The 18,145-nt window shown below is 44.2% G+C and overlaps 2 protein-coding genes across 16 annotated transcripts in view; one reads left to right on the top strand and one right to left on the bottom strand.

Annotated features, from left to right (window-relative positions):
- Window positions 1-10,341, bottom strand: part of SLC25A26 (solute carrier family 25 member 26) — a 314,287-nt gene extending 303,946 nt beyond the window's left edge. Inside the window, exons 1-2 of the mRNA XM_079935021.1 lie at window positions 9,537-10,341; window positions 4,591-4,707 (exon numbers count right to left, since the gene is read on the bottom strand). The gene's annotated coding sequence lies outside the window, so the exon portion shown is untranslated. The remainder of the gene's footprint in view (window positions 1-4,590; window positions 4,708-9,536) is intronic.
- Window positions 10,342-10,561: 220 nt separating this feature from the next.
- The window catches only part of MAGI1 (membrane associated guanylate kinase, WW and PDZ domain containing 1), a 618,838-nt gene continuing 611,254 nt past the window's right edge, over window positions 10,562-18,145 (top strand). For all 15 annotated transcript variants that reach the window (XM_079934992.1, XM_079935000.1, XM_079935007.1 and 12 more), the window contains exon 1: window positions 10,562-11,812. In XM_079934992.1, coding sequence (XP_079791118.1) covers window positions 11,500-11,812 — 313 coding nt within the window. In that variant the 5' untranslated portion in view covers window positions 10,562-11,499. The remainder of the gene's footprint in view (window positions 11,813-18,145) is intronic.

Below are 18,145 nucleotides of genomic sequence, written 5' to 3'. Positions count from 1 at the left end.
CTCTTTAAACGTTTGGCCTTCCGGTTACTAGCGATACTGAAGGGGCTATATGGTTTCTTCTGGAGCTGTGTCAGGATTTGTTCCATAAATTACCTGGGAGGATGCCATATGCAAATTCAAGAAGAAAGAGCAGTCTTCATATTCATGGGGACAGCTTAGTTATCCTCAAGGGGAAGGGAAGGAAAAATAGGTATCTTTTTTCTTAATAAAGTCTTTCCTATCAACTCGCATATTCCACGACTGTTCTTCCTTAGTAACAGGTTGGGAGCAGCCTGGAAATTTTACTAAAGCAATTTAGCCTAAATTTCAATATAACCTCACATAATAGTTATAGTGAATTGCTAGACTCCTTTGGAAGCTACTTTTATTTTTTCTTTTTGGCCGTACCACTGAGGCATGTGGGATCTTAGTTCCCTGACCAGGGATGGAAACTGCAACCCCTGCAGTGGAAGTGCGGAGTCCTAACCACTGGACCGCCAGGGAAGTCCCTGGAAGCTACTTTAAAGATCTGTTCACAGGATGCTTTTCCTGGGATGTAGAAAGACACATATGGTGACAAAACTATGATGGTTATCTCCGTAAACCCTTTGCTTTTAATGAAATGACCATTAGGAAGACAAGCAACACTCAATTCACATATATACAAAGGAAAAAAAGATCAAAGTATATATTAATCTTTGTCATCATATTTAGGCTAAGTGACAACTTATATAAAAAGTATTACATTATAACTAACAGCAATTACACACAGTTGATGAATGAGGACTGCGAGTCTCATACAGGTTATAAAACTTGCCTAAGGATAACTAGTCATTATGTGACAGCACAGGGCTTTGATTCTAGAGCTGTCAGTTTTGAAAGTCCATACTCTAGATCAGGATGCTGTACTGAGTACTGGTATTTCATGTAATATTTAAATTTTTTCCTTTGCAAGTTGTATCGTATATCCCAGCACATTCTATATTATTTTAGTATGCTACCTTTTTTTTTTTTTTTTTTTTTGCGGTACGCGGGCCTCTCACTGCTGTGGCCTCTCCCGTTGCGGAGCACAGGCTTCGGACACGCAGGCCCAGCGGCCACGGCCCACGGGCCCATCCTCCCGGACCGGGGGCACGAACCCGCGTCCCCTGCATCGGCAGGCGGACTCTCAACCACTGCGCCACCAGGAAAGCCCAGTATGCTACCTTTTTAAAATGGTGTCAGAGTGAGTTTTTAAATTTAGGTAAAATTCACATAACATAAAGTTTGCTATTTTAACCTGTTTTCTTTTCTTTTTTTCTGGCCTCCCGGCTTGCAGAACCAAGGATTGAACAGGGCCACTGCAGTGAAAGCACCAAGCCCTAAACCCTAGACTGCCAGGGAATTCCCTATTTTAACCATTTTAAAGTACACAATTCAGTAGCATTTAGTACATTCACAGTGTTGTGCAACCATCACCTTTATTTAGTTCCAGAATGTTTTCATCACCCCAAAAGGAAATCCCATAACCATTAACCAGCACTCTTCCTCCTGCCTCCCCACAATTCCTGATAACCACCAATTTATTTCTTATCTGTATGAATTTGCCTGTTCTGGACATTTCAGATAAATAGAATCACACACTATGTGGTCTTTTGTATTTGTTTTCTGTCGCTTGACATCATGTTTTCAAGGTTCTTCTATTTATAGCGTATATCAGTCCTTTGTTCCTTTTTACAGCTGAAAAATTTTCCATTGTATGGATAGCCACATTTTCTTTATACATTAATTTTTTTGATGGACTTTTAGGTTATTTCCATCTTTGGCTATTGTGAATATTGCCACTATGAACATTCATGTACAAGTTTTTGTTTGTACACCTGTGTTCAATTCTTTTGGATATATATACCTAGGAACTAAATTGCTGGGTGGTATAGTAATTCTATGTTTAACTTATTGAAGAACCATCAAACTGTTTTGCACAGTGTCTGCATCACTTTACAGTTCCAGCAGCAATGCGTAAGTGTTCTAATGTCTTCGCATCTACACCAACATTTGTTATCTTCCATGAAAAAAAATTGTACCCATCCTAGTGGAGGTATAGTAGTATCTCACTGGGTTTGCATGTCTCTAATGACTAATGAAGTTAAACATTTTTTTTTCATGTGTTTAATACTGTTCTTTAAAAAAATTTAATTCTAGAATAAATAATCTAGAATTTTAGATTTATAGAACATTTGCAAAAATTATATAACAACATTTTAATAACACAATCTCCATATCAAACGTACTGGAAGGCATTTCTCTGCCTCTACTTCTTCCACCTTGAGTTTTTAACTTTTTGATAGAGAAATATGTCATGGGAAAATATTATAGTTATTGATGAACGTTCTGATACATTGTCTATTTTGCTTACAAAATCATGGGGGTAGATAGTATTACAGTGACATTAGAAATTAATAAATGGTGGTACATAGCACAGTAATTAAGAACATCGTCTATCTTAGTCACACGAGGTCTAAATATACTGGTCATGTCATCTTAGGCAAGGTATTTAACTTCTCTGAACCTCAGTCTCTTCTGCGAAATAGGGATAGCATCTGGCTCATAGTGTCATTATGAGGGTCAATTGAAAAAATGTATTGAAAGCACTTAAATGCATTATTTAGCACTCAATAAATGAGGGATTTACTTTGTTTTTTGTTTGCTTGCTTGCTTTTTAAAGCACCAAGCAATCACCTAATTTATCTGTGTTCCCATAGTTGGTCAGGATTTATGGGATACCATCATTCTATCTCTGCATCCTTCATTCATTCATACATGTATTCATTCATTCTTCAAATATGCATTGGGCCCATATTATGTGTCAAGCTGTGGTCACGAAGCTGCAGACATCAATAGCATTAAGAATCAAAAGTCTGGAAGTGGAGAAACATAAGATTAAATCCCAACTGCCACTTCCTAGGTGTGTGCTCCTGGGCAAGTCACATAGCATCTGTTTCCTCATCTATTAAGTGGGACTGCTAATACTCCCGGCCTCATAAGGTAGAGAGGATTAAGTAAGTGCGTCACTGAAAGCATTTACCAAAGCATCCTGCATACTGAGCACTCCCTCAAAATATGTTAATCACCAGAGATTTAACAAGTTAACAAATGCAAAGATTTAGAAGAGCACATGACATATTGTAAATATGTCTCAGTGTATTTTGTTTGTCTGTTTTTGAACCACTGAAAAACATAAAACCATTCTTAGCTTGTAGGTAATACAGGGAAACGTTAAGAAATAAATTTGGCTGTGGGCCATAACCCAAGGCATAGTGCATCATATGAAGAAAGGATAAATATGGTTTCTTTAAACTTTTGTTTCAATTATTTATAGACATGTTTATGTGTGTATATGTGGTGGTAAAACAAAATGCATTTCTTATTCTGAACAGGAATCAAAAAATTTGAAAACATTAACCTAGAGAAGGTTATCTGGAGAGCGGTGTCATAAATGCCAGCTTGCCTTAGCAGGTGGATCACATAGCTTTACTAGTTTTAGGCTTTAGTGGTATCAATTCAAAATGTAAAGTCATACCAAAATGATAGATTAAAATAAAATTAATAACTGAAGGGGAAGCTATTTAGACTAGGGGTCTAGTCTAAAACAGAGTAACCTAAGATTTAAGCAAAGAAATAAAAAAGAAAGAAAAAGAGAGAGAGAAGAAAAAAAGAATTGCTATCTGTCTAGTTTTGCTCCCATCACTCAGTTGTGAGTGTTCCCAGCACTCTCAGGATTTTAGAGCAAAGGTCACAAGATCAAGGTCAAACATCTGAAAAATGCACATGCTGTGCGTTTGGAAGCAGAAACATTCCCAAGCATATGCCAGCTTTTAAGTTCACTGAAGCAGGGAAGTAACTTAATGATTAAAACTGCAATGTCTTCCAACACTTAGCTTAATTCAGCAGTTCTCTGCTGCATGTAAAATCCTTGGGGTACCCAAACTCAGGCAAGCTGAATTTCTCAGCCAGGAGTGTCAGGAATGTCCAGGATACAAGCACGCCAAATTTGGGCACTGATTCCCTGGGGGATACTGCTCAAAACCACTCCCGGTTTGGCTAAGCCTCCCCTCACCTGGGCAACAGTCCACAAAAATGAGTTTAAAATTCCAGGAATGTGCTAAATCTGGAAAGTGAATAACACATTTTTTGGGGTCCTCATTCATCTGGCTACAAGATTTTATGGGGAACAATTTTCCAAAGATGGTACAGTTCAAGGAGCGAGGTTGCTCAGATTCCAGATTGCTGAGTCATTTTCTAAAACTCTGCCTAGTGTTTGCTGGATCGGCTTTGTGGCAAGACAGAGTTGTCCTTTATGGGACCATATATTCACACTGTGGGCAGCTGTAACCATCTGGGAACTCAGTGAATGGTTCCATAAAGCACATCTTCAAGTATCATAATGTGATCATAAAACTGGACATTGTCTTTCACTTATTAAAATACTATTAAAATAAATTATAGGTGGAGGATGCAAGAAGTTCTTCTAACAATGGCACCTTTAGTTTCTGAAGACATATTTGTGAATTACAATCCTTCCCAAAGAGATGTCCACCAGAATCACCCTAGGTTCCCTGGCATTGGACTTACCCAACACTATTGAACTGGTATGTTTTCTTGTCTCAGTATCCAATGAGTATTCAAGTAGGAGGTAAGTTTCTTCCAGCAAATAAAATAGCGTGTCTTTTAGTGCTGTACCATCAGTGCCTAGGAGGAATTGACAAAATAAGTATTTAATCAACATCTGTTGAATGAACAAATGAATGAAAACAATCTACCAACTGTCATGGGCCATCTTAGAATATTTAATTTTCTTTTTTAGTTTAGCTTCAGAAAAATTTAAGATTCATTTCAGAATATCTGAAATTGATGTTATGTAGTTTAACAAACCATCTGTATTAAACACGTATAACACTTGACTGGCTTCCCTTGTAAAGGGTACAATTCTGCACTACTGCCAGCTTCAGAATATCTTCAAAATAGCTACCAACGTGTGGGCCAACCACTGCAGCTTCGATTGAAATCAAACTCACACTACGTTTGAATTCTTGGAACTCTTAGTTAACTGTGGAAGAGGCGACCACGATCGGAACTTGTATCGGAACTCATTTTAATGAGGTTTCCCCGAGTCGTCTCAAGTCCACACACACTCTGCCAGGCTTGATCAGGCAGCCAATCATGTCTGTGACTCACTTGTGTTTATTCTCAAAGCTACTGAAAAGTAGGCAGACTCCGTCTACTCTCCACAATTGAAACTGAAAGCTTTAATACAGCCTGAAATTTCTCTCATTGCTCTTCCCATCTGTCAGTGAAAAATCTCCTTTATTTTGGGATTGCTAAACCTGGATGATGTAAGTTGCACGTGGCTATCTTTCCCGGCTGTCGGGAGAAGGCCAATCTGTATGTAGTAGGAGGGGATGAGGGCAACACCGAGGAAAAAATAACCGAGAGATGGAGAAAGCTGAGGGCATCGCTTGAGCCTCTTCATCCAGCCTTGATGAAAACTAGTTTCATCTCTACTCTTGCCAGTTATATGGAGTAATACATTTCCTTTCTTGCTTAAGCTAGTTCAACTAGGTTTCTGTCACTGGCAACCAAAACATCCTAATACAAATAATTACTTCAGCCCCATTCAGAATCCTAAATGATCATTAATAGGGCATTGGTTTAATACATCTTGGAACATTCAAAGAATAGAATATTATTGAGCTAAGAAAAGTGATCAATAGAGGTTTATATTTAACAAATAGAAAATTGAGGGTATATTGGTAAGTAATAAAAGGTATAAAGGATTATTTTATTCCATAAATTAACTGTAAATTCCAAATGGGGAGAGAGGGAGACAGAGAGACAACTTAAGAAAGTAGATTGCGTGCGTGTGTATATATTTGTATTGACCAAAGTCCAGGAGGAGATACACCCAAACGTAGAAACTGCTTACCTTGTGGTAATACAATTTTTTTTTGGCCACGCCCCAGGGCAGGTAGGATCTTAGTTCCCCGAACAGGGATCGAACCCAGGCCCCCTGCATTGGAAGTGTGGAGTCTTAACCACTGGACCGCCAGGGAAGTCCCTTGTGGTAATACAATTTTGAATAACTAAATTTAATGTTGCCTTTTTAGTTACCTATTTTTAAAATTGTTCTGCAACAACTTACATTATTAGGGTATTTTTAAAAATATGGGCATTCCATCTTTGATTTCAACGTGTATTTTCCTTCTCTCTCAGTTTCCGTGCAATAAATTGTTAAAAACATACAATAAAGAAGAAGACATATAGTGAGTGAACACCTTCAATAATAAAATCCTGTATTATTTAAGCATCTACCATGTTCCAATTACTATATTTTCATAGAGTTGGTGGGAGAGGAAATAAAAGAGATACAAATATCTATTAAGAAGAAAATGCAAACACCCTGTTCTCAAGGACTTAACAATATCATGAGGTATATGTTCAGTGGAATTATGTAGGATGATATGCTACATTACGGCTGAACATTTTGGAAATTTTAGGAGAGATTCCCACGATAAATTCTTCGGTTTCTCTTGCTTTCTCGGCCCCAACATCGAATTTCAAATCTTCCAGTTACCAATATTCATTTGTTTCCCAGGAAGTGAACCAGAACATTAGCCAGGATTAAACTCTCTTCCTCCTCTGGGGTACTAAAATAATAGTTCACATGTGATGTCTTGAAAGGTCACAAGAATTAACATTTTTTTTATTCTTGCCTAGCTGAAAGGACTAAAGGAAGGGGTACCGTGGTCAGAAAAAACCCATCTGCCTCCCTGTGAGGAAAAGAACAAGTTATCAAGCGAATCATAAAAGCCCCTCCAGGAGATGACGTGGAAAGTTGCCCTCACTGTCTGTTTCCTTCAATCTGAACTAAGGGCTTTAACCTCCTTTGTTCTTCTGCTCTAAATTACCAGTTTGGCGTCAGTTACATTTCTTGAATACGAAATATTTACCTTGATATCTATAACATACTCCTCAACGGCATTCTTCAGAAACTAAAAGATAACCAATTTTCATGTCCTCTTTTGCCCCACACCAACGAATTTATCTCCCATCTTCTCATTTTCAGAAAAAGGAGGTAAGTTACCACTTTAGACTACAATAATGGTTTCTTTACTCACAACTAGAAAACTTTGAAAGGAAATGTTATTTGTGAAAGAAAAGCAATGTACAATTTATATTTGTGGATTTTTTTCTTCCCTTTAGTTGAACTAGCTATATGAAAATTAAATCATAATCTGTGCAGAGTTTATTGTGTCACAGTTTACTTATCTCGATCCACTGTGTTTATTAAGAGTTCATTGTTGAAATGCTTCCGCAATAACAGTATAAGGCCATTTGGCACGTCGCCTGTACCGGAGCCCACAGATCTCCAAACACTTTAGAAATGTTTGCAAATTAATCCTCTTTACATTACAGTAAATTATTCGATCTTCAGAGCCTACAGAAGGGGAACTGGAGATTGGATTCTGGAGTGGAACACTGTATTCCTTCAGTTTCAAGGGAAGAGATAGCAGGGTGACTTAATTGATGTGCACACACTATGTGGCAGATTCAGGAGCCAAAGAATGCTGGTACCCAAATATGCTAGATGGTGGATGGCCACATCCTACACCTTCAGAGTGCAGTGGTTCTGAGAATGGGCTTTGGTTTGTGCCTCTGGGTTCACATCTTAGCTTTATCACTTCCAAGCTCTTCAGCAAGTTTCTTTACTTGCCTAGCTTCACTTTCCTCAATTGTAAAATGAAGGTCATTCATGGAAGTCAAGGACATACCTACCTCACACGATTGTTGTAGTGATTACATAAAATAATGCACATAATTATCCTGGCACACATGGTAAACCTCCAAGTTAGATATTTTATGGCATTATTTTGTCCACTGCAATGTATTGTCAAAGTCATAACGTAAGTGAGAGAAGCCAGAACACTAGGATCCCACTTTACATCTATTCAAGCAAAATATACTCCAAGATAACTATAAGCTCTTTCAAAATAACAATCTATAAATCGGTTCTAGCCACCGAATCTAAATAGGCTTCATGTCAAAGGCCATATATTATCCAGTTTAAGATCACTTAATCCAGGCATTCATTCATTAAGTGTGTATGATGCACACTCCCCTCAAGGCATGGGTTTAGGTGCTGAGGATTCAAAGGTTGGAAAAGGATAGATATGATTTCTGCCTTGAAGTTGTTTCCAATCTGGGACACAGGAACTGGACCAGGAGAAACAGAGTAGACAGAGTGTCAGAGGAGGAGCAGAGAGCCTGGGAATATCATAAACTTAATGTCTGGAAAAACTGACAGTCTTAGCTGCATTGGAGGTTCAAATTACTTCTTTTTATGTTCCTGGGTTATAATATGTCTCTCTATACCTCTCTCCACCCTGCTGTCTGTACCCTTAGGTATCCCTTCTTTTTTGGGGGGTTACTCCACATCTAAAATCTGAAGTGGGCTAAATTCCAAGTCCTTTCCTCTTCTCAGCCTCAGAAACACGTGGAATCCTGGAGAGGGAAGATGGTGCTCTGCAAGTGGGAGGAATTGCAAACCACTTGGTCTTGCCCATCCTTTGGACTCCTCCAGGTGGGGGTGAGGTAGGAGGTAGGGGACCAGTGATTGGAGGCAGGTGGGGGAATTCTTGGTAAGCAATCCTAGAATATGGGCTGCGGAAGCGAGGAACATACAAGGTCAAGCTTACTGGTGATTTGTAGGGGAATCTGTGATTTCAGTCTAAGGTGTTACACAAAAATGTGCATTTGGGGGGAAGGATTCACTCACCAAATACTTGAGCATTAACCAGGTACCAGGCACTGTCCGAGGAACTGCAAATGCATCAGTAAACCAAACTTCACTGCCCTCCTGGAGCTTACACTCTACGGGAAGATGCGGACCACAGATTTCTTCTCCTAAAAGGGTCTGTGATGTAAAAAATGCTCGGGAATCAAGATGCTAGACTTGTGGTCTTCATGTTGTATACCAGCACCACTTCAGGGGAACCTTAGAAGTCCAGATGATAGAACCCATCCCTAAGATTCTGACTGGCTGGATCTGTGCTTGGGTTTGGGAATGAACCTTTTGAATTTCACACTCATCTTGATTCAGTCAAGTTGGAAACAAATGGGTATCTTCCAGGAAAAGAGGCTGAAGACAAAGTTTCCCTCTAGCCGCTCCGCGGCATGTGGAATCTTCCCGGACCGGGGCACGAACCCGTGTCCCCTGCATCGGCAGGCGGACTCTCAACCACTGCGCCACCAGGGAAGCCCATCTTCTTTTATTTTTATTGGCTTAGAATAGCACCCTACAAACATCGCTTTAAAATATTTAAATGTATTCTTATATATTTTAAGCTTTAGAAAGGAGAGGAGGAATTATCATCATCATCTAACTTGAAACGCCAAATGATTCCTAATTTTTCCAACTACTACTATTACTACTACTACTACTAAGTTTTTATTATATACCATTTTACAAGTTTTCTCCCTGTAATACTCACAAGAATCTTGTGAGGTATTGTTATACTTACTTAACAAGGGAGAAACGAAGGCTCTGAGGGGTCCCGGCGCTTGGTCAAGGTCACACAGAGTATTGGACCGGTGGGAACCTAACCCCCAGAGCCCGGCTCTCAACCGTGACCTCTGCAGCACCGCATTCTTTGAGTCCTTTACACTCACCTCCCTTATTTAGCGCTTGAAATCTCTCCTGTGACCAAAGATGAATAAACAAGTTATAAATCACTGAGGGAAAGAAAATGCTTGGGAGACTATCGCCCAGGCCAGTTGGGGAGTATGTGGGGAGTGCAGCCTTGCCGGTGCAGGGTATTCTTTCTGTCCGCAGCCCCCGAGCACGTTCCGAAACCTAGCAAGGATAGAAACTGGCTCTACCTCAGGCCCCGGGGCTGCGAATTCCGAGAGGTGGCTGCCGCGCCCAAGCCCCCGCGGGCGCCAGGACTCGGGTGCAGATCCCAGACCCAGAAGTGATCCTTATCTCCTGGCCCTGGGGCGGGTCCAAAGGCTGCCCAGCTCAGCCAGGAACTTGAGCCCGAGACAGATGCCTGGCTCCAGAAGTCTCTCCCAGCGAGGGAGTTAAAGAACTAGACCCCTTTTCGGTTGAAGACCCGAACCCCCTCTTGCTTTTTGGCTTCTTTCCCTCACCTATAGTTTTCCCCTGTGTCCAAAAAAGTTGGCCCCAAAGTTTAAGGGTGTATGTGTGTGTGTGTGTGTGAGCGTGTGACTCTCCCAGGGATCCCAGTTAGGGGACCCGGGGTACACTCACGGTCCCCCTCCACAGGATCGCAGACCCACGGGCAGACCCCGCTCCAGGACGAACCCGAGGGCTTTGTGCAGGCGGACAGAAGCTTCAGGGTCGGGTACTGCGTATTATAGGGAAATGCGGCCGGGGGCCGGTGGGGGTGCGGCAGACAGTGCGGGCTCGGTGACCGACAGCGGGGCCAGCCACTGGCCGAGGGCGGTAAGGAAGCTTAGGGCGGCGTGAGTGCGTGCGTGTGTGCGTGACTGTGAGCGCCAGGGTGAGTGTATGAGGCTCCCCAACCCCCACCTGTTTGAAACGGTTTTAAAATGCCAAAGCCAGATTGCCCATGTTTTCAAAAGTTGCAAACGGTTGGAGGAAAACACTTGCGCATCCCGCAAACTCCCAAAGGGATTTGCCGAGGCGTGGGCACTGAAAGAAAAGGAGGAATAAGAGGGGTGTGTGAAGCGGGGGGGGGGAAATTGCCTGCTTCTGGGAGGTCGGCTTTAGGACCCAACGGGAAGCACATTGGAATCTCTCCCTTCGGGAAGGCGGGGTGGGGCGGGCCGGCCGGCAGGCGGCCGCGGGGCGCATGCGCGCGCGTCTCCTCAGGCCGGCCGCTGCGCTCGGCGGCGCGGAATAGAATGAACTGTAACAAAACAAGCCGAGCCTTTGTATCTGCTTAAAGGGGACGCAGGCACTTCCCTCCTGTCCCTCTCCCCCGCCCCCCCCGCCCCCCCACCTCCCGCCGCGCTCCGCAACCGCGTATCCAGGGCTCCCAGCAACTGGCTGGAAGGGCTTCCCCTAACCCTCAGTAACAGCCCGCCAGCGAGGAAAGGCGAGCCAGGCGGGAGGCAAAGAGGACACACCGCATTTCTAAGAGGCAAGAAAGGAAGGAAGGAAGGAAAAAAATAACCCAAGCGGCGCAGAGTGGACTCTGGTCCCGGAGAGCACGGTCAGGCGCCGGAACGTGGACCTAGAAGCACCGGAATGCAAACAAAGCTCGCGGGCGCCTGTGCAGGGCTCGCGAGGAAGCCCGGAAAGTTTGTTTTATGATGGCTTGAGTGCGCGAGTGTGTGCAGGGAGCGAGTCTGCCAAGTTTCTCTCTCCCGTTGCGTTATTTGGGGGGGAGATGTCTCTCCCTTGAACCAGCGTGGGCTTGGGGGCTTGTGCTGTGGAAGGCACCTGTCTCTCATTTTATTGTTATTTTTTTTGGGGGGGGTGGAGGGGCGTAAGTCATCATGTCGAAAGTGATCCAGAAGAAGAACCACTGGACTAGCAGGGTTCACGAATTCACCGTGAAGCGGGGACCCCAGGGCGAGCTGGGGGTGACGGTGCTGGGGGGCGCGGAGAACGGAGAGTTTCCGTATGTCGGAGCGGTGGCGGCGGCCGAGGCGGCGGGGCTTCCCGGCGGCGGCCAGGGCCCTCGGCTGGGCGAGGGGGAGCTGCTTCTGGAGGTGCAGGGGATCCGGGTGTCCGGTTTACCCCGCTATGACATACTGGGAGTTATCGACAGCTGCAAGGAGGCCGTCACCTTCAAAGCCGTCAGACAAGGTAAGACGGGTGCGCCTCCCGGAGGCGCCCCCAGAAAAGGGGATCGGCCTGCGGAGGCTCCCCCCGCCCCCCAACTCGATTTCCCGCTTTCCTCCTGCGAATGCGGCTTAGCGGGGAAGTTGAGGCCGTGCGCCCTGTGATAGTGAAATACAAAGTTGTTGAGAGGTTGTGGGTGGTTTGCTCACCTGCATTGGGAAGAGGGGCTTGGGTTTGCGCGGGGAAGCGTGGAGATTTTTCCCAGGCCTGGTTTGCCAACCTGTTATCTCCGCCACCAAGTGCAGCACAGCTTGCCTGCACCTGGAGGAGAGTTGGCAGGGGCAACGTGGACGCTCTCCTGACTCCCTGGGCGAGTGTTGCAGCAGGCGCAGTTGCTGCGTTCTTTGGCCACTTGTCTGTTTCCAGACCTGGAGAATGGGTACGAAGGAGGTGAGGGTCTTTGGTTGTTGGGCCTCCTCCATCAGAAAATTAGCGTCACCCGCGACTGCCCAGGTGGGTCCGGGCATCACCGCCTGGCAGTTCCAAAGCCCGCCGTCTGAATATCCTGCATTCACCCCACAGCAGGATGACGCATGTGTCTCGACCGTGTGGCCCGGTCCCAGGCTCGTGGGTGGCGGTGGGGGGAGAGAATGGAGAGGGTATTTCAGTGCTACTGAAGCCCAAGTTTATACTGCCACCAACATCACCACCATCACCATCACTAAGACCATCATCATCCCTGTGATGATGACGATAGCTGCTCTTTCTTGTTAGCTTACTACGTGCCAGGCTCTATGTAAAATGCTTTCCTTGCACTATCTTGTTCTGATTGACAACAGTTCTGAGACCGAGTTGTTCTTATAAACCCCATGTTACAGATAAGGAAACTGGGACTGATGTTGGTTCAGTTACTTGTCCAAGGTCACACAGATGCCAAGAGTGAGGGTTTGAGCCCTTGTTGCAGAGCCTTAAGCACTGAGGAGGAAGAGGTGGGGGAATGACCATGGGAGCCCCGAGGAGCACCCTGGAGAGGAGGGGGTGGAAGCAAATTCATCTCTCAGAAGCCTGGAGAGGAGTGATGACCTTTATGATGGCTGCTGGTGGGGGCGGGGAGTCCCTTACTTCTTAGTTTGGTGCAGGCATGGGGCTGTCCCTGATACAGTCCAATAGAGAAGGACTGGACTCCCTTAAAGGGAGCCCTTGTACGACCGTGCACCATGACGCAGGTTCTTCCCCGTGAAAGCACCAGGTTGAGCCCTGGTGAAAAGTTCCCATATGTGCCTGCGCGGGCTTGGAAGGGCAAGCAGCAGCTGGAGGAATGTGTCAGAGGAAAGAAGGGTTGGGCTGAGCTAGTCCTCTTTTGGAAACAGGCCCGTTCCAGATGAAACGGAGGAGGGGGACAGGGAGAAGGGCTGGGTCTTTTGGTAGCTTTGGGAGCCGAGGGACTGACGGTTATGGAAAGCTCCTTCCATTTATGTCCTCATTGTGCGCTTGCACACCTCCTCCAAGAAGCCCTCAGGCATCCTGCCCAGATGAACAAATCCTTCTTCCTCTGGACTCCCCTAAAGGTGTATCTTGTAGTTTTTTACTTACTCTGAACTATGTTAGTTCCCTCCCCTCATTTCCATACAAGGTGGTAAGCTCATTGAAGGGAGAGACTGTGGCTCATTCATTGCACATCTCCCCAGCTTTGGTTGAGGTCCATCACCTTGCCTCACTTGAGAATGTGTCCTCCCTCACCTGTAAACTGGCTTTCTTGTGTCACATAAACTAATAAGCACAAAGAGTGCAGAACAGTGCCTGGCACATAGTAAGTGCTCAATAAAGATTAGCTATTATTGTTATGTTTAAAGTGAATTGGGGCAGTTATTTATTTCTAAGTCTAGCTTTTAGTGTCAGGAACCTGAATTATGAAGTTAATACCAGTACCTGGATTATTAGGACTTGATAGAACTGTAGAGAAAATACTGTAGCATTTGATGGGATCAGCTGCTGGTCGCCGTGTAGGGGCATTTTGGAGAAAGGGCTGGTGGAAGGACAGGCAGGAGTTCCTGCGTGTCCTGTGCGGGGGTCTCCTGGTGTCTAATGGGTCCAGTGGGGGCTTGTTCTCAGTGTGCAAGCTACTGCATGGGGCTGAGCCTCCCTCCATCAGTTACCAAAGATTGGGAGGCATCGTCCCAGGGCCACCTCCTCATGGCAGTCCGGAAGGGTTGGTCATCTAACAAAGTGTGTTTGGAATCAGGTACCTCTGGGTTCAAAGGAAACTGTAGCTACGTAGGAATGCTCATAGAATGTGTGTGTGTGTATATGTGTAGGCAAATCTCCTTGTTCTTCTTGTAATGGGATAGAATAAAGATATAGATGGGGACGCTTGAATGGCCTGGAATCCACCGTAGTGTAAAAGCTACTATTTCCTGTAATGATTACACAGGCACAGGTAGCTCTTCTAACGTCTTCATTACAGAAAGACGGCACTAGAAAGCATTTCACCAGCCTTCTCTTTTATACTGAGAATAAGATTTAAATTATACTACGCAATTGCTCTTCCTGTGCTTTCATTACTGTGTTTTAATCATATTAGATAGGCTTCTACTTGGTACATGGTAAAGGAAAAATGTTACTTTTGTGTTGTCTGCACCTTGAACTAGCCACTACCAGGGACACGGGTCACTCTGGGTGCTGTCTGTATGAAAATGTCACGGTCTTCTTGTGGGAGAAGATTCTGCTGTTTCTGTTTCATGGCAACTCTCTGAAAAGATGCACAGACCAAAATAGTCTGTAGCAAGTGGTATTATGTGAAGCAGGACTGGATTGTGAAAGCATCAAGCTAAATGGATCTACCAGGTTAGAGTTGATTCATTTTAAATGGAGAGGACAGTCTTTTGTCACAAAAGTGCCTAATAAGAATGTACAAGTACGTATATATGTTATATAAAATATATGTTACTTTACATATATAATAAAGCATATATATGTACTATATATACTATAGGTATATATTTATCTGGAATAAAATGCGCAGATCTTAAGTATATAGTTTGATGGGTTTTGACAAATGTATATGCTCATGTTAGCTTCACCCAAAGCAAGATATAGAGCACTTCCATCACCCCAGAAATTTCCCTCCTGTCCCTTTCTAGTCAATTCCCCCCCACCTCTTCCAGAGGCATTGACTGTTTGATTTTTCTCACCATGGATTAATCTTGCCTGTCATTGAAATTCATATAAATGAAATAATGCAGTGTGTACTCTTTTGTGTCTGGCTTTTTTCACATATTGTGTGTATCATGGTTGTTTTGTATTGTTGAGTAGTATTCCATTGCATACATATACCAGATTGTTTATATTTTTGCTTGTCAATGGCCATTTGGACTGTTTATTTTTTCATCTATTATGACTGAAGCTGCCGTAAATGTTCCAGTTCTGCCACATCTTTGCCGATCTTTGATGTGGTCTGTCTTTTGAACTTTAGCCATTCTAGTGTATGTGGAAAAGAGGAAAAGTACAGTAATCCCTTCTTATCTGTGGGTGATACGTTCCAAATCAGGCACAGTAAGAGATTAAACACAACATGAGATAGAACAAATTATAACTATGTAGTATAATAAAAGTTATGGGAATGTGGTCTCCCTCTCTCTCAAAATATCTTACTGTACAAATTTATTGCCTTTTCCATCTTAACTAAGCACTTATCATGCACTATGGCTACAACTTGTGCAGTTTTAAGTATGACAGCAAAGCTAGCACATATTTCTTTTTCCTTCTCACAATTTCACAGATAGAAAATTCATTCTTACTGTAGATCTTAGCATCCACAGCATATGATTTTATTAAGTCGAAAACATTCACCTTTTCACTTCAAGGAAGCACTTTACGGCTTCTCTTGGGCAGATCCGAACTGCCAGCATCATTCCTCCTGTGCTTTGGGGTCATTACTGAGTAAAATAAGCGTCGCTTGAACACAAGCACTGTGGTACCTGGATAGTCAATTTGATAACTGAGCTACTAAGTAACCAATGGGCAGGATACCCTGGACAAAGGGATGATTCATGTCCTGGGCAGGACAGAGGGGGAAGGCGGGAAATTTCATCCTGCTATTGGTGTACAATTTAAAACGTCTAAATCGTGTATTTCTGGAATTTTCTATATAATATTTTCAGACCGTGGTTGACTGTGAGTAACTGAAATCACAGAAAGCAAAACAGCAGATAAGGGGGAACTACTACAGTTAAGGAAGCTTAGCTCTAGGATGTAGCTAGTATTTTTTGAGCACTTGGTTTAGGAAGTGCCAGGCCCTTGGCTAAGCTAGTGCTTTATGGGTATTTTGTTCTTTATTCCTCCCACCTGGACTCAACGTGTCAGAAACTGAGGTCCAGAGAGTGTGGGTGGCTTTTCCAAGGGTCATACAAGTGGCTGAAGTAGAGCTGGAACTCAGCCGTGTTGGATTTCAAAACCCATGCTTCTAGTTCCTGGGTCAGTGGGTCTCAAAGTAGGCTCCCCAGACCAGTGGTATTTACATCACCTGGGAACTGGTTAAACATGCAGATTCCCGGGCCTCAGCCCTACTGATACCTAAACTCAGGAGGGTGGAGCCTGTGCCGTGTTTTTAACAAGGTGACTCTCATGCATGCTCAGTTTTGAGCACCACTGTCCTAGGGTATAGACTGCATTGAAAATATGGCATCGAGTGGGGCAGGTGATCTGTGTTCTAGAACAAGCTTGGCCACTAGTGCTGTCATCTCTGGTGAGTCACCTCTTTGGGCCTTTCTTCATACCTAAAATAAGTGGATGTATCCTTTTAGATCTTTTGTGCTCCTGAAATGCTAAGATTCCCTGAATAGCCCAGACTCCAAAAGTTTAGAAGGGTGTGATTGTAGTTTCCCAAACTGGTAATATTATAGGTCACACTTACATATTTTTGTAAGTGAATTTTGTGGCTTTGCAAATTACCCAGGAACCAAACTGTCCCTCCACTTTTTTTATAGACAGAATGGAGGCAATAAATAAGTCACAATTTAAAAACCACACACACACACACAAATAAAATAAAAAATAAAAACCACAACACTACCACCAGACCCTTCCCCTCACCGTAACGAGGGACTTAGGACCACATACAATGGAATATAGTTCTTTTGTGCCTTTCTGGGTTTTGTTTTGACATTGTGTGTTTATTTTGACCAGTTGGAATATATTACAACAGCTCTGTAACAAAATAATTCTGTTCTTATTTTGAAACACAGCACCATGTCTTGCTGAGTTTCCTGTGAATTCTGCTTTGGGGTCTCTGGTCTTGCTTTTTCTCTGCCTCCTCCCCCCCCCCCACCCCCTACACTCCGCCAGGATGGTCACAGGATTGACTCCTCTCCTTAGTGTCTCTTCAGGAAGACCTTCTCATCTGGTGGTGTGCTGCTAAAGGCTTAACAGCCGGCTCTGGCGGAGGGGAGACTGATTTGTAGCATCACTGGAGTTGGGAAGAGATCCATGTAATTGGAGCCAGTAGGAGCTGGCACCGCCATTCCACCTACCCCGTATAAGACAGCGCCTTGGATCACATGCCGTCCCCTCATCCTGGTTTGTGTTTCAAAGCTTTGACACAGTTTCACATTATCGGGCTTCCCTGGTGGCGCAGTGGTTAAGGATCTCCCTGCCAATGCAGGGGACATGGGTTTGAGCCCTGGTCTGGGAAGATCCCACGTGCCACGGAGCAATGAAGCCCGTGAGCCACAACAACTACTGAAGCCCGCGCGCCTAGAGCCCGTGCTCCGCAACAAGAGAAGCCACGGCAATGAGTAGCCCGTGCACAGCAATGAAGAGTAGCCCCCACTTGCCACAACTAGAGAAAAGCCCGCGTGCAGCAACGAAGACCCAAAGCAGCCGTAAATAAATAAATTTATATATTAAAAAAAAAACAACCTCGTAATTTCACATGATCTTCTTCTTTTGCTTCTTTATTGTCTGTCTCTCTTCCCACTGGAATGCAAGGTCCATGAAAACAAGAAGTTTATCTCACTTGTTCACCCCTCTATTTCCCAGCACCTAAAATAGTACCTGGCAAGTCATAGGTGTTCACTAAAATTTGTTGGCTGCATGAATGAATTTTCTCTTGTTGCTTTTTCTTTTTTTTTTTGCGGTACGCGGGCCTCTCACTGTTACGGCCTCTCCCGTTGCGGAGCACAGGCTCCGGACACGCAGGCCCAGCGGCCATGGCTCACAGGCCCAGCCGCTCCGTGGCATGTGGGATCCTCCCGGACCGGGGCACGAACCCGTGTCCCCTGCATCGGCAGGCGGACTCCCAACCACTGTGCCACCAGGGAAGCCCTCTTGTTGCTTCTTATTCGGATGGTAAGTGCAGAC

Source organism: Stenella coeruleoalba, assembly GCF_951394435.1.
Source record: "Stenella coeruleoalba genome assembly, chromosome: 10".
NCBI classification, from domain to species: Eukaryota; Metazoa; Chordata; class Mammalia; order Artiodactyla; family Delphinidae; genus Stenella; species Stenella coeruleoalba.
This window is presented reverse-complemented; position numbering and strand designations above follow the sequence as displayed.